This window comes from Engystomops pustulosus, chromosome 9, assembly GCF_040894005.1.
Source record: "Engystomops pustulosus chromosome 9, aEngPut4.maternal, whole genome shotgun sequence".
NCBI classification, from domain to species: Eukaryota; Metazoa; Chordata; class Amphibia; order Anura; family Leptodactylidae; genus Engystomops; species Engystomops pustulosus.
Genome location: NC_092419.1, coordinates 16,069,029 through 16,089,603, shown reverse-complemented (window position 1 = coordinate 16,089,603; position 20,575 = coordinate 16,069,029). Strand labels below are relative to the sequence as shown.

Genomic DNA, 20,575 nt, shown 5'->3' with positions numbered 1-20,575 from the left:
GCTCTGTGCAGCGCTGCGTCATCTGTGTGCACTATATACATAAAGAATTATTATTATATGTCCCCTATGACTTGTAAAACGTAACGGAATATGATGGCGCCATATAGATAAAGATTATTATTATGAAGCAAGGAGTCCCATCCTTGACTCATGGACTCTTGGTTCATGAAACATCGAACTGCATTGTCTGAAATGCACGGACCAACCACAGCAGTGTAAAACAGCCCTCTCTCTGCTGATTGCTTCAGTGTATGCTCCGTGAGTGTATGCTCCATGAGTGTATGCTCCGTGAGTGCTCGCTCAGGTTATCAGTAACCACTGGTGACTATGTGTAGGGCAGAGCAGCTGCACAAGAGGCTGACGTCTCAGCGCGCTCCTTATATACAGCTATAACATACCTCCCAACCGTCCCGTTTTGGGCGGGACAGTCCCGTTTTTTAACCCTTGTCCCGCCTGCACGGACTGTTAAGTGAAAGTCCCGGTTTTTTTGCGGTTTCACGGATTTTTCCGTTTTGTCCCGCCCCCGAGTCCCGCCCCCCCGAGTCCCGCCCCCGAGTCCCGCCCCCGAGTCCCGCCCCCGTCCTGCTCAGGATACAGAGAAGCCAGGGGGCGGGGTGCAGCGTCCTCCTCCTCTCCAGCTCCCGGCTGTCTGCTGCAGAGCCGGCACCTCCCCCATCCCCTCCCCTGGGAGGCAGAGCCCTCCCTGTCCTCAGGCTGCCACTTGCAGGCACATGGATGGATGGATGGATGGAGCAGTGCAGAGTGTCATGTTCTCTGCACTGCCCCTGCACAGCAGCCCCAGGGGATCATCCTCCGTGCAGGCAGGAACTCTCCAGCTCTGCTACATCAATGGCTCCCTGCCCCCACCTCCTCCTCCTGCTCCTCACTGAAGTTCCTCTGATGAAGCAGAGCCGAGTGTGTGCAGCTGCTGCAGTGTGATAACAGGTACTCTACAGTGACTGCAGGCAGCAGCTAAAGGGTTAAACACTTCACTTTCCTCCATAGACCCCCTGCCCCCATCCCTAACCCCCCCAGTGCCCTTCTATTCTGCTTTTATTGTACCATATACTTAATCCCTTAACCCCTTAAGGACACAGGGTTTTTCCTCTCATTTCTCGCTCTCCAACTTCAAAAATCCATAACTTTTTCATGTTTCCGTGTACAGACCTGTGTGAGGGCTTATTTTGTGCGTAACAAATTTTACTTTCCCGTAATGTTATTTATTTTAACATGCCGTGTACTGCGAAGCTGCAAAAAATTCCAAATGTGGAAATTTTTTTTTAAAAAACCGCACGTGTCACGTTCTTGTGGGCTCAGTTTTTTCGACTTTGACTGTGCACTCAAAATAACACCTCATCTTTATTCTTTGGTTTGGTGCGATCGCGGTGATACCGGATTTATAGGTTTTATTGTGTTTTAATACATTTTCAAAAATTAAACGAATGTGTGCAAAAAAAAAAATAAAAAAATTTTGCCATCTTCTGACGCTAATAACTTTTTCATATTTCGGTGCACGGAGCTGGGGGTGGGGTCATTTTTGGCGAAATGAGCCGACGTTTTCATTGCTACCATTTTGAGGTCTGTGCAACATTTTGATCATTTTTAATTTCATTTTTTATGTGATGTAAAAAGGTGTAAAAGTCGCATTTCGGACATTTGGGCGCCATTTCCCGCCTCGGAGGTCACCGCCGCCCGTAACCGTTTTTATATTTTGATAGATCGGGCATTTTGGGACGCGGCGATACCTAATGTGTTTGTGATTTTTACTGTTCATTATGTTTTATATCCGTTCTAGGGAAAGGGAGGTGATTAGAATTTTTAATATTTTATAAATTTTTTTTATTTTTAAAACCTGTTTTTTCTTTTTTTTCCACTATTTCTTAGACCATCTACGGTACATTAACCCTAGATGGTCAGATCGCTCCTACCATATACTGCAATACTTCTGGCTCATTGTAACGAACCTGCAGAAGCCATGTAGCCTCGTGTCAAAAGAAGACCCGAGGCTACCACGGCAAACGATCGCCGCCCCCGATGACGTTCGGGGGCACAGCGATCGTAAAAAAGACTTTGCCGGCGACAATGACCGACTGCGGTTATTAGCGGTGGGGGTTTTCTGCAACATGCAAAACCCCCCACCTTGTATGAAGAGGACTCAGCCCGTGAGCTATACTCCTTATACTCTCTGCGTCGTAGAGCTACGGCGCAGAGCGTTAAGGGGTTAAAGGGGTTTTCCCACAAATACAAGTTAGGCTCTATCCATAGGACAGGGCTTAACCTGCTGATGTGTGGGGGTTTCAGTGATGTGACCCCCATAGATCATGAAAACGAGGGGTCTGTTGGGGTCCACATAAGGTCCATGTCATCGCTCTATGACAGTAATGGAGCAGAATGGTCATACACGGCCGTCTGCTCCATTACTCTGACGGAACGATTTTTGCGTTTCCATATTTCACTCCCCACTTTCAAAAATCAATAACTTTTTTATTTTTCCATGTACAGAGCTGTGTGCGGCCTGTTTCTGCGTAACAAATTATACTTCCTAGTGACAGTATTAAATATTCCAGGCCCTGTACTGGGAAGCGGGAAGGAAAATATCAAATGTGTTTTTTATGGCTTTCACTGCGCGCTCAATAGGACTCCTCCCCTTTACTGCGCTCCATAGGACCCCTCCCCTTTACTGCGCTCCATAGGACCCCTCCCCTTTACTGCGCTCCATAGGACCCCTCCCCTTTACTGCGCTCCATAGGACCCCTCCCCTTTACTGCGCTCCATAGGACCCCTCCCCTTTACTGCGCTCCATAGGACCCCTACCCTTTACTGCGACAACGAGCATGTCTCCCCCCCCTAGACAACAAGCATGTCCCCCCCCTAGACAACGAGGATTTCCCCCCCTAGACAACGAGCATTTCCCCCTGCTAGACAACGAGCATGTCTCCCCCTGACCCCTAGACAACGAGCATGTCCCCCCCCAAGACAACGAGCATGCCCCCCCCTAGACAACGAGCATGTCCCCCCCCCCAGACAACGAGCATTCCCCCCCCCCCTAGACAACGAGCATGTCTCCCCCCGACTCCTAGACAACGAGCATGTCCCCCCCCTAGACAACTAGCATTTCCCCCCCCCCCTAGACAACGAGCATGTCTACCCCTGACCCCTAGACAACGAGCATGTCCTCCCCTGTGGCTGCGTGCCCTTTTTTGTGTGTTTGTGTTATTTTTGTCTTCCAGGACCGTGCCTGCTGTGGACTGCTTCGGATTCGAAGGATTACGTCTATGACCGACATTTCTAACAAATAAAATGGTCAACGAGGGTGTGTCTGCGTCTTTTGTTCAATAAAATTTTCTGAAAACGGTGTGATTATTTATTTTTTTGCGACACTCTTCATAGTTTGCCGTAGTAGTGGTGCCGGCTAGGTGACGGTGCTCATTACTAAGGGCTGGCCTTAGTGTTTGCCTTAATTTTTTTGGCAAATTTACACTAACGCCCATACCATTACCCTGGTACCCACCGCCACCAGGGGTGCCGGGAGGAGCCGGGTACAAACCAGTACCTGACCGTCTATAGATGGTCAGGTGTTGGGGCGGCTGCAGGCTGTTATTGTTGCGCTGGGATAGCCCCCTAACAGTGGCCTATCCCAGCTCAGTAATGGCGGCTGCTGCTGCTTTTTTGTATCAGGCTGATTTGAACAATAGGGGCACCCCATGCCGTTTTTCCCCCCCATTTTTTTGTAAAAATGGGGGAAACAGCCTGGGAGCCCCCTTTAAAGGGGGGACCCCACGCATATTTTTGTCAAAAATTTGAAGAAAAAACGGCATGGGGTGCCCCCTATTTTTCAAATCAGCCTGATACAAAAAAGCAGCAGCAGCCTGCCATTACTGAGCTGGGATAGGCCACTGTTAGGGGGCTATTCCAGCGCAACAATAACAGCCTGCAGCCGCCCCAGCACCTGACCATCTATAGACGGTCAGGTACTGGTTTGTACCCGGCTCTTCCCGGCACCCCTGGTGGCGGTGGGTACCGGGGTAATGGTATGGGCGTTAGTGTGAATTTGCCAAAAAAATTAAGGCAAACACTAAGGCCAGCCCTTAGTAATGAGCACCGTCATCTAGCCGGCACCACCACTACGGCAAACTATGAAGAGTGTCGCAAAAAAATAAATAATCACACCGTTTTCAGAAAATTTTATTGAACAAAAAACGCAGACACACCCTCGTTGACCATTTTATTTGTTAGAACTGTCGGTCATCGATGTAATCCTTCGAATCCGAAGCAGTCCACAGCAGGCACGGTCCTGGAAGACAAAAATAACACAAACACACAAAAAAGGGCACGCAGGGGGGGACAGGCTTGTTGTCTAGGTGGGGGACATGCTCGTTGTCTAGGGGGGGGGACATGCTCGTTGTCTAGGGGGGGACATGGTCGTTGTCTAGGTGGGGGTACATTCTCGTTGTCTAGGTGGGGGTACATGCTCGTTGTCTAGGGGGGGTACATGCTCGTTGTCTAGGGGGGGTACATGCTCGTTGTCTAGGGGGGGGCATGCTCGTTGTCTAGGGGACATGCTCGTTGTCTAGGGGGGGCATGCTTGTTGTCTAGGGGGGGCATGCTTGTTGTCTAGGGGGGGCATGCTTGTTGTCTAGGGGGGGCATGCTCGTTGTCTAGGGGGGGGCATGCTCGTTGTCTGGGGGCGGACATGCCCGTTGTCTGGGGGGGACATGCTCGTTGTCTAGGGGGGGACATGCTCGTTGTCTAGGGGGGGACATGCTCGTTGTCTAGGGGAGGACATGCCCGTTGTCTGGGGGGGCATGCTCGTTGTCTAGGGGAGGACATGCTCGTTGTCTAGGGGAGGACATGCTCGTTGTCTGGGGGGGCATGCTTGTTGTCTAGGGGGGGCATGCTCGTTGTCTGGGGGGGACATGCTCGTTGTCTAGGGGGGGGCATGCTCGTTGTCTGGGGGCGGACATGCCCGTTGTCTGGGGGGGACATGCTCGTTGTCTAGGGGGGGACATGCTCGTTGTCTAGGGGAGGACATGCTCGTTGTCTGGGGGGGCATGCTCGTTGTCTAGGGGAGGACATGCTCGTTGTCTAGGAGGGCATGCTCGTTGTCTGGGGGGGGCATGCTCGTTGTCTAGGGGGAGTGGAATATGCCCCCCAATTATATACATAAATATACATTGGTGCCAGTGGATGCGTTGAAGGTATGAGCAGTGGCGTGGCCAGGGGGTGTGGTTAGGGGGCGTGGCTAGGGTGTGGCTTCTGTGGGTAAAAAAATCGCCGCGGCGCGCTTCGCGCGCCGCCATTTTGTCCCTCTTTCTCCTCCACAAAAGTTGGGAGGTATGCTATAAATAGGCACATCCTTCACGCATACGTCACATCTGGCCAACATCATCGCCCCATCTGATAGGGAGATAAGCAGAACTCCATTACTAAGGTGCACGGCACAAGAAGACGTACTAGACTCTGCCTTCTATGTAGTGAATGAAGTATATAAGATCTAACAGAACTTCTTCTTCTTCTCAATGAACAATATCAGATGACATATGGCCGATTTGATGTTTGAAGAGACTCCTTCAGCATCGTAGTCTCTTACAGTTTACGGAGCAGCACAGCGCCATACACTGTACAGTGGCTATGTTTGGTATTGCATTCATTTGGATGGCACATGACGGACAGACGCTATCCAACAAGAATTCCGATCCAGCGAAAGTGGTAGAAAATCTTTTCCGACTTTGACTGACTCCAATGAAGACAGTACAACATCACATACGCAAGAGCGCTGCGTCCACAGCGAGGGCTACAGATCTACGCATTTCGAGCGCGTTATATGCTCTTACTCATGGACAGGTGCGATGCCACAGACCTATGAACTGCTGGACCCCCCCACAAATCTGATTATCATGGTCTATTTTAAGTTCTTTGAAACCCCATTTATATCTTCAGGATATTTGTTGCCCGTAACAACAATTACAAATGCGTCGTATAGTTCATATTCTTTGACTGGAAAATGAAAGCTGTGCCGTGATTGCTGGCTATTGGTTTTTGTAACTCTGCTTCAAAATATTTAGTTTAAGAATAGGACATCAAAAAATTTTTTTTAATATCCGTGTAATTAAAATATACCAGTGCAGTCCCTCCCCCCCTTAACACAGTATAATGGTACGGTCCTGTGTAGTTTATATATGACTAGAAGAACATGCCCCAAACTGTGTCAGTCACATGACCTCCCTCCTATGTCATGTGACCTCTGTCAGTCAGCCACAGTTTTTTTTTACACAGGATTTGGGCTGTTTGGTCATGTGACCTGAGCCATCTTAGCAGAAGTTATATAAGGTATATATTATATCTTCTCTGGGAATGTGTGGTATTTTTTTTTCTTCTTCAATTAACTTTATTAGCAACATTTTTTCAGAGACAGACAGCCATGTTACATAGATTTGGGGTAACATATATCAAAAGTTTCTGAGAGGAGAACTGTTATAGAGCATTCAGAGCTCAGCTTTCATTTTATAAACAGCTGTGGGAAAATGAAAGCTGAGCTCTGATTGGTTGCCACGGGCAGCTATAACAGTTCTGCTCTCAGACACTTCTTGATGAATCCCCCCATAATAAATGAAGACTGTATTTGGGTCAGTGAGAAAAGAAGGGACATAGGGGGAGGAAGCCATCTGCTCTGTTACAGTAAGTGTGTGAATATCTGTCAGTTTGTATATGACTCAGTTTCATCCCTTTAAGACTCTGCTGCCTTAAAGGGGTTCTCCAGAAAGTCTACGGTATGAAAATAATCGAGAAAATTCATTTCCTCTAAATGTATTCAGCGATGGATGAAGGATATCATGGGTCCAGGCTGCCCCTACATGTCACCTGCACCTATAGTAATAACAATGATGCCCCCAGTGTGACCCGCATAGGCAATAGTACAATGTCTAGTGTCACCCTCATAGCTAACGGTGCCCCCAGTGTGACCTTCATTGTCATTAGTGACCCCACAGTAATATTGATCCTCAAGTATTAGCTGAGTAATAGCGCCCCCTGTAATAACAATGCAGTGCAGTGTGACCCTCCATGATAATAGTGCCCCCTGTAATAACAATGCAGTGTAGTGTGACCCCCCATGATAATAGTGCCCCCTGTAATAACAATGCATTGTAGTGTGACCCTCCATGATAATAGTGCCCCCTGTAATAACAATGCATTGTAGTGTGACCCTCCATGATAATAGCGCCCCCTGTAATAACAATGCATTGTATTGTGACCCTCCATGATAATAGTGCCCCCTGTAATAACAATGCATTGTAGTGTGACCCTCCATGATAATAGTGCCCCCTGTAATAACAATACATTGTAGTGTGACCCTCCATGATAATAGTGCCCCCTGTAATAACAATGCAGTGTAGTGTGACCCTCCATGATAATAGTGCCCCCTGTAATAACAATGCATTGTAGTGTGACCCTCCATGATAATAGCGCCCCCTGTAATAACAATGCATTGTAGCGTGACCCTCCATGATAATAGCGCCCCCTGTAATAACAATGCAGTGTAGTGTGACCCATGATAATAGTGCCCCCTGTAATAACAATGCAGTGTAGCGTGACCCTCCATGATAATAGTGCCCCCTGTAATAACAATGCAGTGTAGCGTGACCCTCCATGATAATAGTGCCCCCTGTAATAACAATGCATTGTAGTGTGACCCCCCATGATAATAGTGCCCCCTGTAATAACAATGCATTGTAGTGTGACCCCCCATGATAATAGTGCCCCCTGTAATAACAATGCAGTGTAGTGTGACCCCCCATGATAATAGTGCCCCCTGTAATAACAATGCAGTGTAGTGTGACCCTCCATGATAATAGGGCCCCCTGTAATAGCAATGCATTGTAGTGTGACCCTCCATGATAATAGCGCCCCCTGTAATAGCAATGCATTGTAGTGTGACCCTCCATGATAATAGTGCCCCCTGTAATAACAATGCATTGTAGTGTGACCCCCCATGATAATAGTGCCCCCTGTAATAACAATGCAGTGTAGTGTGACCCTCCATGATAATAGTGCCCCCTGTAATAACAATGCATTGTAGTGTGACCCCCCATGATAATAGTGCCCCCTGTAATAACAATGCAGTGTAGTGTGACCCTCCATGATAATAGCGCCCCCTGTAATAGCAATGCATTGTAGTGTGACCCTCCATGATAATAGTGCCCCCTGTAATAACAATGCATTGTAGTGTGACCCTTCATGATAATAGTGCCCCCTGTAATAACAATGCATTGTAGTGTGACCCCCCATGATAATAGTGCCCCCTGTAATAACAATGCAGTGTAGTGTGACCCTCCATGATAATAGTGCCCCCTGTAATAACAATGCATTGTAGTGTGACCCCCCATGATAATAGTGCCCCCTGTAATAACAATGCAGTGTAGTGTGACCCTCCATGATAATAGTGCCCCCTGTAATAACAATGCAGTGTAGTGTGACCCTCCATGATAATAGTGCCCCCTGTAATAACAATGCATTGTAGTGTGACCCCCCATGATAATAGTGCCCCCTGTAATAACAATGCATTGTAGTGTGACCCCCCATGATAATAGTGCCCCCTGTAATAACAATGCAGTGTAGTGTGACCCTCCATGATAATAGTGCCCCCTGTAATAACAATGCATTGTAGTGTGACCCTCCATGATAATAGCGCCCCCTGTAATAACAATGCATTGTAGCGTGACCCTCCATGATAATAGCGCCCCCTGTAATAACAATGCAGTGTAGTGTGACCCTCCATGATAATAGTGCCCCCTGTAATAACAATGCATTGTAGTGTGACCCCCCATGATAATAGTGCCCCCTGTAATAACAATGCAGTGTAGTGTGACCCTCCATGATAATAGTGCCCCCTGTAATAACAATGCATTGTAGTGTGACCCCCCATGATAATAGTGCCCCCTGTAATAACAATGCAGTGTAGTGTGACCCTCCATGATAATAGTGCCCCCTGTAATAACAATGCAGTGTAGTGTGACCCTCCATGATAATAGTGCCCCCTGTAATAACAATGCATTGTAGTGTGACCCCCCATGATAATAGTGCCCCCTGTAATAACAATGCAGTGTAGTGTGACCCTCCATGATAATAGCGCCCCCTGTAATAGCAATGCAGACCCAGTCTGAGTCTCCATGATAATAGCGCCCATTTTAATGACAAAGTGCCCCATAGTTTGCTCCTTATTGCTAATAGTGCCCCCAATATGATAAAACCAAGAAGTAAAGAAAAAAACACTCATAGATCCAGGCACCAGGACTGTGATATCTTCTTATATTTGTTATCCATGGCCTCATTCCTTCTAAAATCAACTGTTATAATTATGCTAATGAGCATCAAGGCCTCTGGGGGTGTAATCAGAGACCCTCCCTCTTTAGATGCTGTTACACTGTGCAGGAGGATTTCCCCTTCGAGCATGGAGGGGGTCTGGTAACACCCCCACCAGAGGAGCGCTCCTGGATCATTAGCATCATTTTCAAAGTTGATATTAGAAGGAAGATGGCCATGGATAACCAATATAAGAAGATGCCGCAGTCACACTACCTGGATCTATGAGCAATGTCCCTGGTTTATCCATTCTTGATCTAGATGGTAGATTTTGTACATTGTGTATTACATAAACGCCAGGTTGTTGCCTAATTTTAGGTAGGGCTGCCCGGGGGTGATGTGCAGTACAGTTGTAAAACTTTAATAGTATGAAATGTAGAGAGAAATTATATATTTTATACTTTAATGACATTTTATGTAAAGTCTGATGACCGTGTAGTGAATTAATGCAGGAAATATTAGGAAATCTAAGGGAAGGGAGCCTAAGATTAGGTCATGTCTCCAGCACTAATGGTCCCCAGCAGTGTTACACAGTGTACTCTGTGCTCCAGTTCCAACAGAGCCCCTTGGGTCTGGAGAGTAGTCCCGAGAGTCACATGACCATTTTCAGCCAATCAGTGGCCTCCTTGGACCACCGGACGTTATCTCCCTGATGCAAATACGCGATGATTTGGGGAATATCTGATAAGATTTAATAAATTTACGACCCCCTTGAAGTCCTCCTGGTCACACTTTTTACTATTTCATATATTTTTTTTATTCTTCAGGCGACACATGGATCCCCTGCAGACGCCGCAGGAGATTATCATTGCTGATTCCCAAGAAGATGAGGAGTCCCCAACAGAGGTTCCTAACTATATATCATTTTTTTCCTCTTTTACTTCCATAGTTAAGTAATAGGAGTTGAATGGAGTATGACTGCAAAATCAGACTACACAGGATTCCTTTGTTGCCATGGAGACACATAAGTTTTGCAAAAATGCTATTTGTTTTTTAATAACTATATCAGTGGTAGTGCGGTGTCCCAGTCATTAAATCAAATAAGCCTGTGATGCTTGGACTCGTGTCCCTGGCATAGTGCTCAGTCCGTGAATCACAGACCGCGTAGTGACCTGGGGTTCAATGACCAAACACAGTGTCGGGGATGGGACTCCAAGCGTCATAGTGATATATGATACAAGGCGTCCCTGTAACCCCTGCCCTATTGAGAACAGAATTACAGTACTGCGGTAGTGCAGGGTTTCCTTGTGTCATATATCACTATGATGCTTGGATCCACATGGTCTGAGATTCATGAACTGAGCACAGTCAAGGGTTTAAGCACCTAAAACAGGATCATTCTTCTCTTAGTGACTCTGGTAATCTGGAGGGGGTCACTGGCTGCTGTTATACAGTGAGATCCTTCACATTATTACATTTTTGCTAACCTTGCCCTAGTGTAAGCCTCATCCACGTCTGTCAGGGGCAGCAGGATGAAGCAGGTAGAGGGAGAGGACGAGGAAAGTTCCCCCTGGGGCACTCCCACTGTAGGTGACTAGTCACTGGCAGATGATAAGAGCGAGGCTCCTGATGGTAGCAGCAGGCAAGGGACGCACACAGCAAATGGAGATCTTGTAAATTCATGGTTCCTCTTTTAGGAGAACTTCTCATGGAACGGTCTAGCAGAAGCGGGTAACAGGCTGGTTATAACTTAAGGCTGTGGTAGGATAATAGTCATCTGGGCAGCAGGAACCAGTAGTACATCAGCCTGGACCAGTGGTCAGCTAAGCTGGCAGCAATCTCCAGTGAGTCGACTCGGCTCTGCTGCATTAGTCGCTTTGTCGTTCGGTAGTATCAAGAGACCAAGCTGAGCTTATATTTATAGACTTTGTTCAGTTTTGGGACTGCCAACCAATCACAACCTGCTCTGCCTCAGGAAAGTTACCAAAAATTACATTTATAACATAAATACAAAGCATTAACTCTTTGGTGCCAAATATATTGAAATGCACGTGCAAATACTCTCTTCAGACAGTAGGTGACAGCAGTATATTAATATTTGATAGCTGAGCAGGTAGATAATGGGGACAATGGCTCTTAAAGGGGTGACACAGTCTTAAAGGAGCTAGTAGCAGGGGTCCGTCCATTGGAACATCACCTACCTCCTGCACATTGAGCTCATGTGATCTCCTCCCTAGATCTACCTGTCTGTGTTATGGCAGTCCGGACAGCTTGCTGCTGCGTTTTACAACACCGGGGACTGCTCCGTCCACTTTATGCCGGATACTCCAGAGTCGGAACAGCTCCGTCTTCTGGCCAGAGGTGAGTGGTATAACCAGCACTGCCGCGGACCACCCCCCGTGCAACTCTGTATGAGGGTCACACAAATTTACTGCTCCTTTATACACAGGAAGGAGATATTGGCATTCTGTTGCCATTGTGTTGGGCCCCCCTGATCATGGGGCCCCATAACAGATGCATGAGTTGTGGCCCTGGAATTCATACAATCCTTCTGTAAGGGGAATATCAGCAGCGGCCATTCCTGTGGGGACATTCCCTTAAAGTTATGTATAGAATTTGTCTCGTATAGGACACAGCACCCGTGAGTAGATATTCACATGACAGGAACTCATTCTTGTGGTTATGACCATGTAGAACATAGAAGGAAGAGGCTTGTGGATGTTTCAGTACATTAGATACAGTGCCCCCTCCTTACCTGCCACAATAGATGGGGGTCAGTGACATCCCAGGACGAGGAGAAGAGGTGTAACCCGAGGACACGGGCCGCATCAATGACCTCCTTGTCCGCTCAGGACACATCCCTGCACATACTCCTTACTTGTAGGAAATTTTGTTTACTTAATAAAAGAATAATGAATTGTGTCATGGAACTAAAAGTTAGGACCAAATTCCGACCCCAACTGCTTGGAGCAACATAAACTTCTGTCACCTACATATCTGATATCTATCTATCTATCTCATATCTATCTATCTATCTATCTATCTATCTATCTATCTCATATCTATATATCTATCTATCTCATATCTATCTATCTATCTATCTATCTATCTATCTATCTATCTATCTATCTACATATCATCTATCTATCTATCTCATACCTATCTATCTATCTATCTATCTCATATCTATCTATCTATCTATCTATCTATCTCTCTCATTATTATCTATCTATCTATCTACATATCATCCACCTATCTATCTCCTATCTATCTCATATCTAACTATCTATCATCTATCTATCTATCTATCTATCTATCTATCTATCTATCTATCTATCTGTCTATCTATCTATCTCATATCTATCTATCTATCTATCTATCTATCTATCTATCTATCTATCTCCTATCTATCTATCTACATATCATCTATCTATCTATCTATCTATCTATCTATCTATCTATCTATCTATCTATCTATCTCATATCTATCTATCTATCTCATATCTATCTATCTATCTCATATCTATCTATCTATCTATCTCATATCTATCTATCTATCTATCTATCTATCTATCTATCTATCTCATATCTATCTATCTGTCTATCTATCTATCTCATATCTATCTATCTATCTATCTATCTATCTATCTACATATCATCTATCTATCTATCTATCTCATATCTATCTATCTCCTATCTACCTACCTCATATCTACCAACCTTAACCCTCTAAGGACCATGCCCCTTTAAGCGAAATGACGACACACACCACAGCTGAAGTTTTAATTTGTGGTATGGTGACAGGGAGTCGGCCACAGCTGTAGTAAAGATAATTAACATTAAACTCCTACTCCTAGAGAAGCAACCTACCTAAAGGGCATGTAGGTACAAAGCCACTAACATAACTTCCCGCTGTGACCATAGAAAACCAAAGAAGCAGATATAAAATGGGGAGGGAGGGCGGGTAGATTTCCAGAAAGAGGGCGAGTAACACCACCAACCCCTAAAGCTCTTCCCCAGGCGGGACCACCGTTAAAGGACATCTACCACCAGGATGAAGGATTGTAAACCCAGCACACTGACATACTGGTGTGTGCCCCCTCTGGCAGCATCTGCTCTTCTTCTAGCTTATGTCATGGTTTGCAGAAAAAAGGCTTTAAAAATTATGAAAATGAGCCTTTTTGGGCTCATTTGCATAATTTTAAAAGCCTTTTTTATAAAAAAAAAAATGGAATAAGAAGCTAAAAGAAGAGCAGATCCTACCAGATGGGGCGCACACCAGTTTGTCAGTGTGCTGGGTTTACAATCCTTTATCCTGGTGGTAGATGTCCTTTGAGCACTAGCCCACTGTCACGTAGTCCACATCCTGCCCTTGCATCCATCCTAGACCTTAAAGGGGCCTAACCCCTCTATCCTCTGCTACGACCTACGGGCCATCAGGTTTATAGGATGCAATTCACTACTGATAACCTTTCATATCTTCTCCAGTGATCGCGGATCTGCAGCCCAGATGTTTGGTGACGAGCGCAAAGCAGGACCAGAATCTCAGCGACTTCCTCCGGACTCTCAGTAATGTCCCTTCCTTCTTACCGTACATTGTCTCCTGTCATTCCTCAGCATTCGGCCTCACACAGGAAGGGGACATATGTTACTGGAGGCTTCTGTACCCCTATACACATATCTGGCCTACATTACTGTATTGATGGGTATGACCAGTATATAGACACAAACAATGGGAGGCTGTCCCCCCCCCCCCAATTTCTAAGAATAAATAATCCTTTTTCTTCACCCATATCATAACCTTGGCTTAAGCACCCCCCCTCTCTCAGACCACCTCATATGTAGGGCACTTCCACATGTACCTTTTCTGTTTCCCAGGGATCTGCCATCATATAGAAATTTCCATTTTTCTATAATTGAAAAATGAGTTTATAAGTGCCCTGGGGGCGGGGCTTACCGGCCAGTGCACTTGTTGTTATCTTTCTTACACAGTTTTTGACATCATCCATTAATAATAATGCAGAGAAGTGAGAGAATGGAACAGCCCCGCCCCCATTGCACCAAGGAGCTCATTTGCATACATCTAAAAAAAATGTATTTACTCTTAAATGATGTATCTTTGGAAAACGGAAAAGATCGGCCTGGGAGGCTTAGACAGCGCCCTACATGATTATGTTTTTACATGTGCGGTGATCTGGGGGGTGGGAGACCCCCTTTAAAGGGGTTGTCCCACACATTTATAGTGAAGTGCATTACCTCCCTGTTCTCTTATTCCAGACCCCGGTCCAGATGGAGCAGCCGATGGGAGATTCACAGCCGAGATCTGCCTCTTCCCACGTGTGGACTTTGGTAATCAGTCCTAACATTGTGCGTCCTGTCCCGGAGCTGCTCATGCTCAGTCACCTACACCCTACCCCTCTGTGTACCCCGCGGTCATGGCTGGCCACTCTTAAAGGGGCATCATAACTAGAACGCATCCCCTATCTAACAGCATCATTAACCCCTTAATGACGAGGCCTAAGAAGGCTTCACTGACTGGCTCGTATTTCGTGACACATAGGGCTAGTCAAAAGTTCACAAAGGTTAAAGGATTTTTATTTTTTTTTTAGTTTTTTGGAGGTTTAAAGTTATAAAAATTGGATAATAAGGCTTTATTTGTATTGTACGTTACATTTTTTTAAATGAATTCCTTATTGTGTGAAGGTCAGTTTTATATATAATACAGGCGGTCCCCTACTTAAGGACACTCGACTTACAGACGACCCCTAGTTACAAACAGAACTCTGGATGATGGAAATTTACTGTAGTTTAGCCCCAGGCTTCAATGATCAGCCGTAACAGCTATCACAGGTGTCTACAACTAAGATTTATTGTTGATCCTGGTTCTTGTAACAACCAAAAAGTTTTAAAATCCAATTGTCACAGAGACTAACAAAAATTCTGTTCACTGATCGTCAGTCTTAGCGGGTTTGGGACCCCTTCGTGGCGTACCAGCAATCACTGATGGAGGTCGGACCCTTCTGTGCTCCTGATGTTTTTTGGTGTTTTTCTCTCGCTTAGCGCTCCCCATCTGTAAGCAGAGGGTCCTATCCGGGAATTTCTCCTTCCTGCCATCCAACCTGAGCGATCCCGAGAAGATCCTGCATCTCTCCTCTATAATACCCTTTGACTGCCCTCTAATGGTGAGAACTGAAATTACACTTCATTTTCTAATTCTCCCAATTATTCTCGCTTTATAGAAGTCATTTGTCGCTCTGTTTTCAACCCGATCCAGATCACAGGCTATTCACAGGCCAGGATTAGACATGAAATCCCAGTCCTAGGTTCCTGGATGACCTACATAGCTAGTAATGTCACCGGCGGGGGACGTGCCAGGCGCTGAACTAGTGAATTTTTTTATAAATCCAGACAGATTTGTAGGTCATGGACTTTGTAAAAGGCACAAAGTGGGCAAGAAGCCACAACGAAAATACTACTTATTAGATGTAGATCAGAAATGATCATTCAGTCCTGTTGGGATTATGAGCCTAAAGGGGTGTCCAGGGTTAGGAGTCGAAGTTAATAATCTATAGGATATCAAGTTACCAACCGATGAGGGTCTCACTGATCACGAGGACAGGGGTCTTGTGCTGCTGTATAAATGGAGTGGCTGAGGGGCACTCAGGTCTCTCAATCCATGAGACAATCCATGTATCTGTGTCTTTGCCTCCTTTAAGATCTTCAGCCTATCCCTGCTCTCACCATGCTGCCCTCTGCATATATACACAGCTCCTTTCTCACTGCTTCAGCCTGTTTTCATGGATTCTCCCACTGTAATCATGTCCCTGTCCATTCCCACTGACAAAGACAGGAAGAGGGGAGGGGCAGGGAGCAGGATAAGTCATACCTCTCCTGCTACAGCTCCTCCTGTTCATCAGAGCTCAGGCATGTAAAGATAGAAGAATGGAGGGTCTGCACACCGAACAAAAGTAAGCAACAGGACTGCTGAATCAATTGATGAACCTTCAGGGATTATCCACAAGGCAGTAAAGGCACATGGGGAACTAAGAACATTCTGACTTTTAGACAGCTTGATAAATCTGCCTCATTGCTAAAACCAGGAGTATCGGAGCGATGCAGGAACCAGGATTTGATCCAAATGTTGAGAAATCTGCAATATTTTAAATGCACATCAGTAACGAGGTAATAAGATAACGCAGCTCCGGCTTCACCTTATATCATCATCATCCTGCAGTCACATAAAACATCCTGCGTCTTCAGTAAGAGACATAAAAATGAAAACAGAGAGGCTGCCTCTAAATCCTGGAAGGGTTAATCAGCGGATTTGTAGCTCGTTCTTCGCTTCCACATATTTCAATAATCCTGTTTTTCTGGTTTTTCCATCACCTTACTTGGTTTAATTGTTTGAGGATCGGTAAACAATTAAGGCAGCGTTTGTTTTTTTTGCATTTTGAAAAACAATTTCAGTGGGGAGGAGTTACTCCTGTATACAGATGGTTTGGTGCTTTTAGACCTAAATGTTTGCATTCGGGAACTAGCAACAAGTTTTTTTTTTCTCGTTGTTAAAGGGGTTGGACACTCTTTTACATAATGTGCCTTTACTGCCTTGTAGATAATCCCTGAATGTTCATCAAGTGAATCTGGGTGCAGATTCTCCATGATTCTTTGTTTACATGTCTGAGCACTAATGAATAGGAGGAGCTGTAGCTGGAGGTCTTGACTCATCCTGCTCCCTTCCCCTCCCCTCATCCTGTCTCTGTCTTTGAGGACGGACTGTGAGGAGAGAGAAACACAGTGGAAGATGCCATGAGAACTTCCAAGAGCAGTGAGGGAGTGAAAGCTGTATATATATATATATATATATATATATATATATATATATATATATATATATATATATATGTTGGTGGCAGATTCGGACCCTTAGTAAATGTGCCCCTCTGTGTTTGCGTGGGTTTCCTCCGGGTCCTCTGGTTTTCTCCCACACTCCAAAACATACTGTTACTTTCTAACGCTCAGAATGGGACCAAAAAGGGAATTTTATTGAGTTGGCGGCTCCTATCACTATATATGGGGGACACGGTGGTTCTTATATACTCGAGACAATGTGGCTGTTAGTGATTTTAGGGTCACTTAAAATTTGTTTAGTCGAGTGGAGACAATTTCAAGTGTGCAGGTAATTGACCCATGCTGCATGCTGAATGAGATCCCTGTATGAGCAGTATTTGTAGGGTATTATTTAGTGCAGGGGAGAGGCCGCGTGTCCTCAGATGGATAATAAGAGGATTAACCACCGGACCATGACCCAAAGTATTCACCTCACTGGTATGAGGAAACAAGCCCCACATTGTTGTAGGATTTACATGTCACCCTTTGAACTCACTACTTACTAGTTTTCCTTGAAGAGATTTAGACTCAGTAGAATATCTTACAGGCAATGCCCTCTGGGAAAAAGTATGCAAATTAGCTCATCTCCAGCAAATTCTCTCTCTAGTGCCCCCTATATGTAGCTACCATATACACAGGCAAGGGGCAAATTTTTTTCTGTATGTTATAAATATATTTTTTACAGTGTAAGATGGGGAAGTGCTTCCATCAGAGGAATATATATAGGCGTTCCCCTACTTAAGGACACCCGACTTACTGACGACCCCTAGTTACAGACGGACCCCTCCGCCCACTGTGACCTCTGGTGACCTCTCTGGATGTTACTATAGTCCCAGGCTGCAATGATCAGCTGTAAGGTGTCTGTAATGAAGCTTTATGGATAATCCTTGGTCTCATTACAGCAAAAAATTTGGAAACTCCAATTGTCACTGGGGCAAAAAAAAAATGTTGTCTGGAGCTACAATTATAAAATAAACAGTTTTGACTTACATACAAACTCAACTTAAGAACAATCCTACAGAACCTATCTTGTATGTAACTCGGGGACTGCCTGTATACATATATTGGTTATTAGTCCTGAAATATGCTGCCAGTGAAAGCGTAAAAAAAACAATACTTTTCACATTAAAAAGCCAAAAAAGTTTAAAGGGGATGTCCGGCTAACAAGACTCTTTGATCATTCTCTCCTCACTGTTCACTTTTCGCTGTTCCTTCCCGGATCGTCTATTGCTTTCTACTTCCTGTTGCCTCTCGACATACAGGAAGTCACTGCCCGGCCAATCACCTCCCTCAGAAAGGAACGATCAGTTATACTGAAGTGTATTGTGATGTAATTGTAATCACACGTGATTTTCTCTTCTTTTTTAGGTCAGTGCATTGGGCGGACTCTTGAAATTTCTTGACCGGAGGCGGATCGGCGTTGAACTGGAGAACAGCAATGTGGCGGTCCCTATCCTAAGCATAAAAAAATATGTCATGTATGAAGTCATATGATATGACTACGCTCCTAAAAATTTATATTATAAATTAGAGGTAGTAATAGTCATACTGACAATGTAGAGGGTGTTATACCCGAATATGAAGTAGAATCAGATGTTGTTTTACTAGATAATGTACATGTATCATGTAAACCACCATCCTATCATTTAAAGGGAGAGAAATATACAATGGTCTATGGCCCTGCTACTTAAAGGGGTAGAGGTTATGTGGAAATAGAAGACTCTATACTTACCCCTCCAGGGGGTGAACCTGCCTCCTGCGGAGACCATCCGCTCCCGATTGCCCATTGGTGATGAGGCTTGTCCAATCCTGGCCCAAAATTACTAGCCCATATGTGTACAGGTGTAAGGGAGCCCTCCGGGGGCGGGGGGGGGGGGATAGTTTTCATTTATCCCCCTCTAAATTTTGCCCCATTAAGTGATTTCTAGGAATCAATTTTCCCCATAGACTATCTAGGGTGGGTTTAGGACTTCAGAATTGGGAACAGGGACCCAAAATACGTTCCTTTTGTGTGACGAAAATGATGTAACTGATTCTGCTAGTTTTCTGTGCCTAGGACCGACATTCTGGATGTGGACAAGGATACATTTAGGTAAGAAAATCATCTCCCACAATGCTGTATTCTGCTTTGTATATAATGGAAGGGTTTTTTTTAACTTTAACTCAAATTGAATTAATAATTAATGAAAAATAATTAAAGATAATTATACAGTGCATGTATAATATACAGGCAGTCCCCGGGTTACATACAATATAGGGTCCGGAGATTTGTTCTTAAGTTGAATTTGTATGTAAGTCGGAACTGTATATTTTATAATTGAAGTTCTAGACAAATTTTTTTCTTTTGCCCCAGTGACAATTGGAGTTTCAAAATTTTTGGTGTAATTGGACCAAAAATCATCAATAAAGCTTCATTACAGACACCTTACAGCTGATCATTGCAGCCTGGGACTATAGTAACATCCAGAGAGGTCACAGGGGGCAGAGGGGTCCGTCTGTAACTATGGGTTGTCTGTAAGTCGGGTGTCCTTAAGTAGGGGACCGCCTGTACTATGGTTTAGGATCATGGGAGGGGGACATGTATCTTTATTTTGATCTTTTTTTCTCTTCTTTTTGCAGTTTTTAAAAAAAAATTTGGGGACTTTTTAGGTGCATTTTTGCGACTATCCCCGGGTCTGAAGATGTTAGCCGGTGGTTGTGTCTGTTGCAGTGTTCCTAAATGTATCTTTCCAGATAAATTCTTTGTTTTGCAACTTTTTAGCTGCAAATTAGAGACTTTTCAGGTGGAAAATGAAGTACAACTGACCCCATGCTTAGCTCCATACATGCACCTAAAAAGTTGGGAAATAAAAGAAAAAAAACTGCAACTCAGAGGCAAAGAAAAAAACAGACATGTATCACAACGGCAAATTTAGAAAGATACATAGCATTGCTAAAGTATCCCGACTGCAGCAAACTTTAAAAAGTCGCTAAGGAAAACAGATGATACATGTGGCCCCATAATGAGACTTTATGATCTTCTTTTTCAGAGTTTTGCAAATATTCAAAAGTGAGAGCCACCCATCTGTGTACAAGATGTGCTCCGGCGGAAAAGAAGGACTGAGTCTTTTTGGTAAGGCTCAACAATATACAAACTTTCCCATCGTCTGTGTTATGTAAAGCAGGGGTCCCCAACTTTTTTGTACTCGGGGACCGGCTGCACCCAAGTTTTTTTTCCAGGGACCGGAACTATGATCCGGAACTATGAAATGAAAAAAATTTGGGTGCCCATCAAATACCCCATAGCTATCCCCAACCAATGTCACCTTTTCTGAAAATTTCCTATTGCTTCAATTCTACTATATAAACTTTGTGTATACATGGTAACAGACAACAAATGTATTCTCTG

General features: G+C 44.8%; 1 protein-coding gene across 1 annotated transcript in view; it reads left to right on the top strand.

Annotated features, from left to right (window-relative positions):
- Positions 1-6,547: 6,547 nt before the first annotated feature.
- MSH5 (mutS homolog 5) overlaps positions 6,548-20,575 on the top strand; it is a 30,550-nt gene continuing 16,522 nt past the window's right edge. The window contains exons 1-9 of the mRNA XM_072123222.1: positions 6,548-6,626; positions 10,128-10,206; positions 11,538-11,661; positions 13,789-13,869; positions 14,578-14,649; positions 15,361-15,482; positions 18,556-18,665; positions 19,244-19,279; positions 20,217-20,299. Coding sequence (XP_071979323.1) covers positions 6,610-6,626; positions 10,128-10,206; positions 11,538-11,661; positions 13,789-13,869; positions 14,578-14,649; positions 15,361-15,482; positions 18,556-18,665; positions 19,244-19,279; positions 20,217-20,299 — 724 coding nt within the window. The 5' untranslated portion in view covers positions 6,548-6,609. The remainder of the gene's footprint in view (positions 6,627-10,127; positions 10,207-11,537; positions 11,662-13,788; positions 13,870-14,577; positions 14,650-15,360; positions 15,483-18,555; positions 18,666-19,243; positions 19,280-20,216; positions 20,300-20,575) is intronic.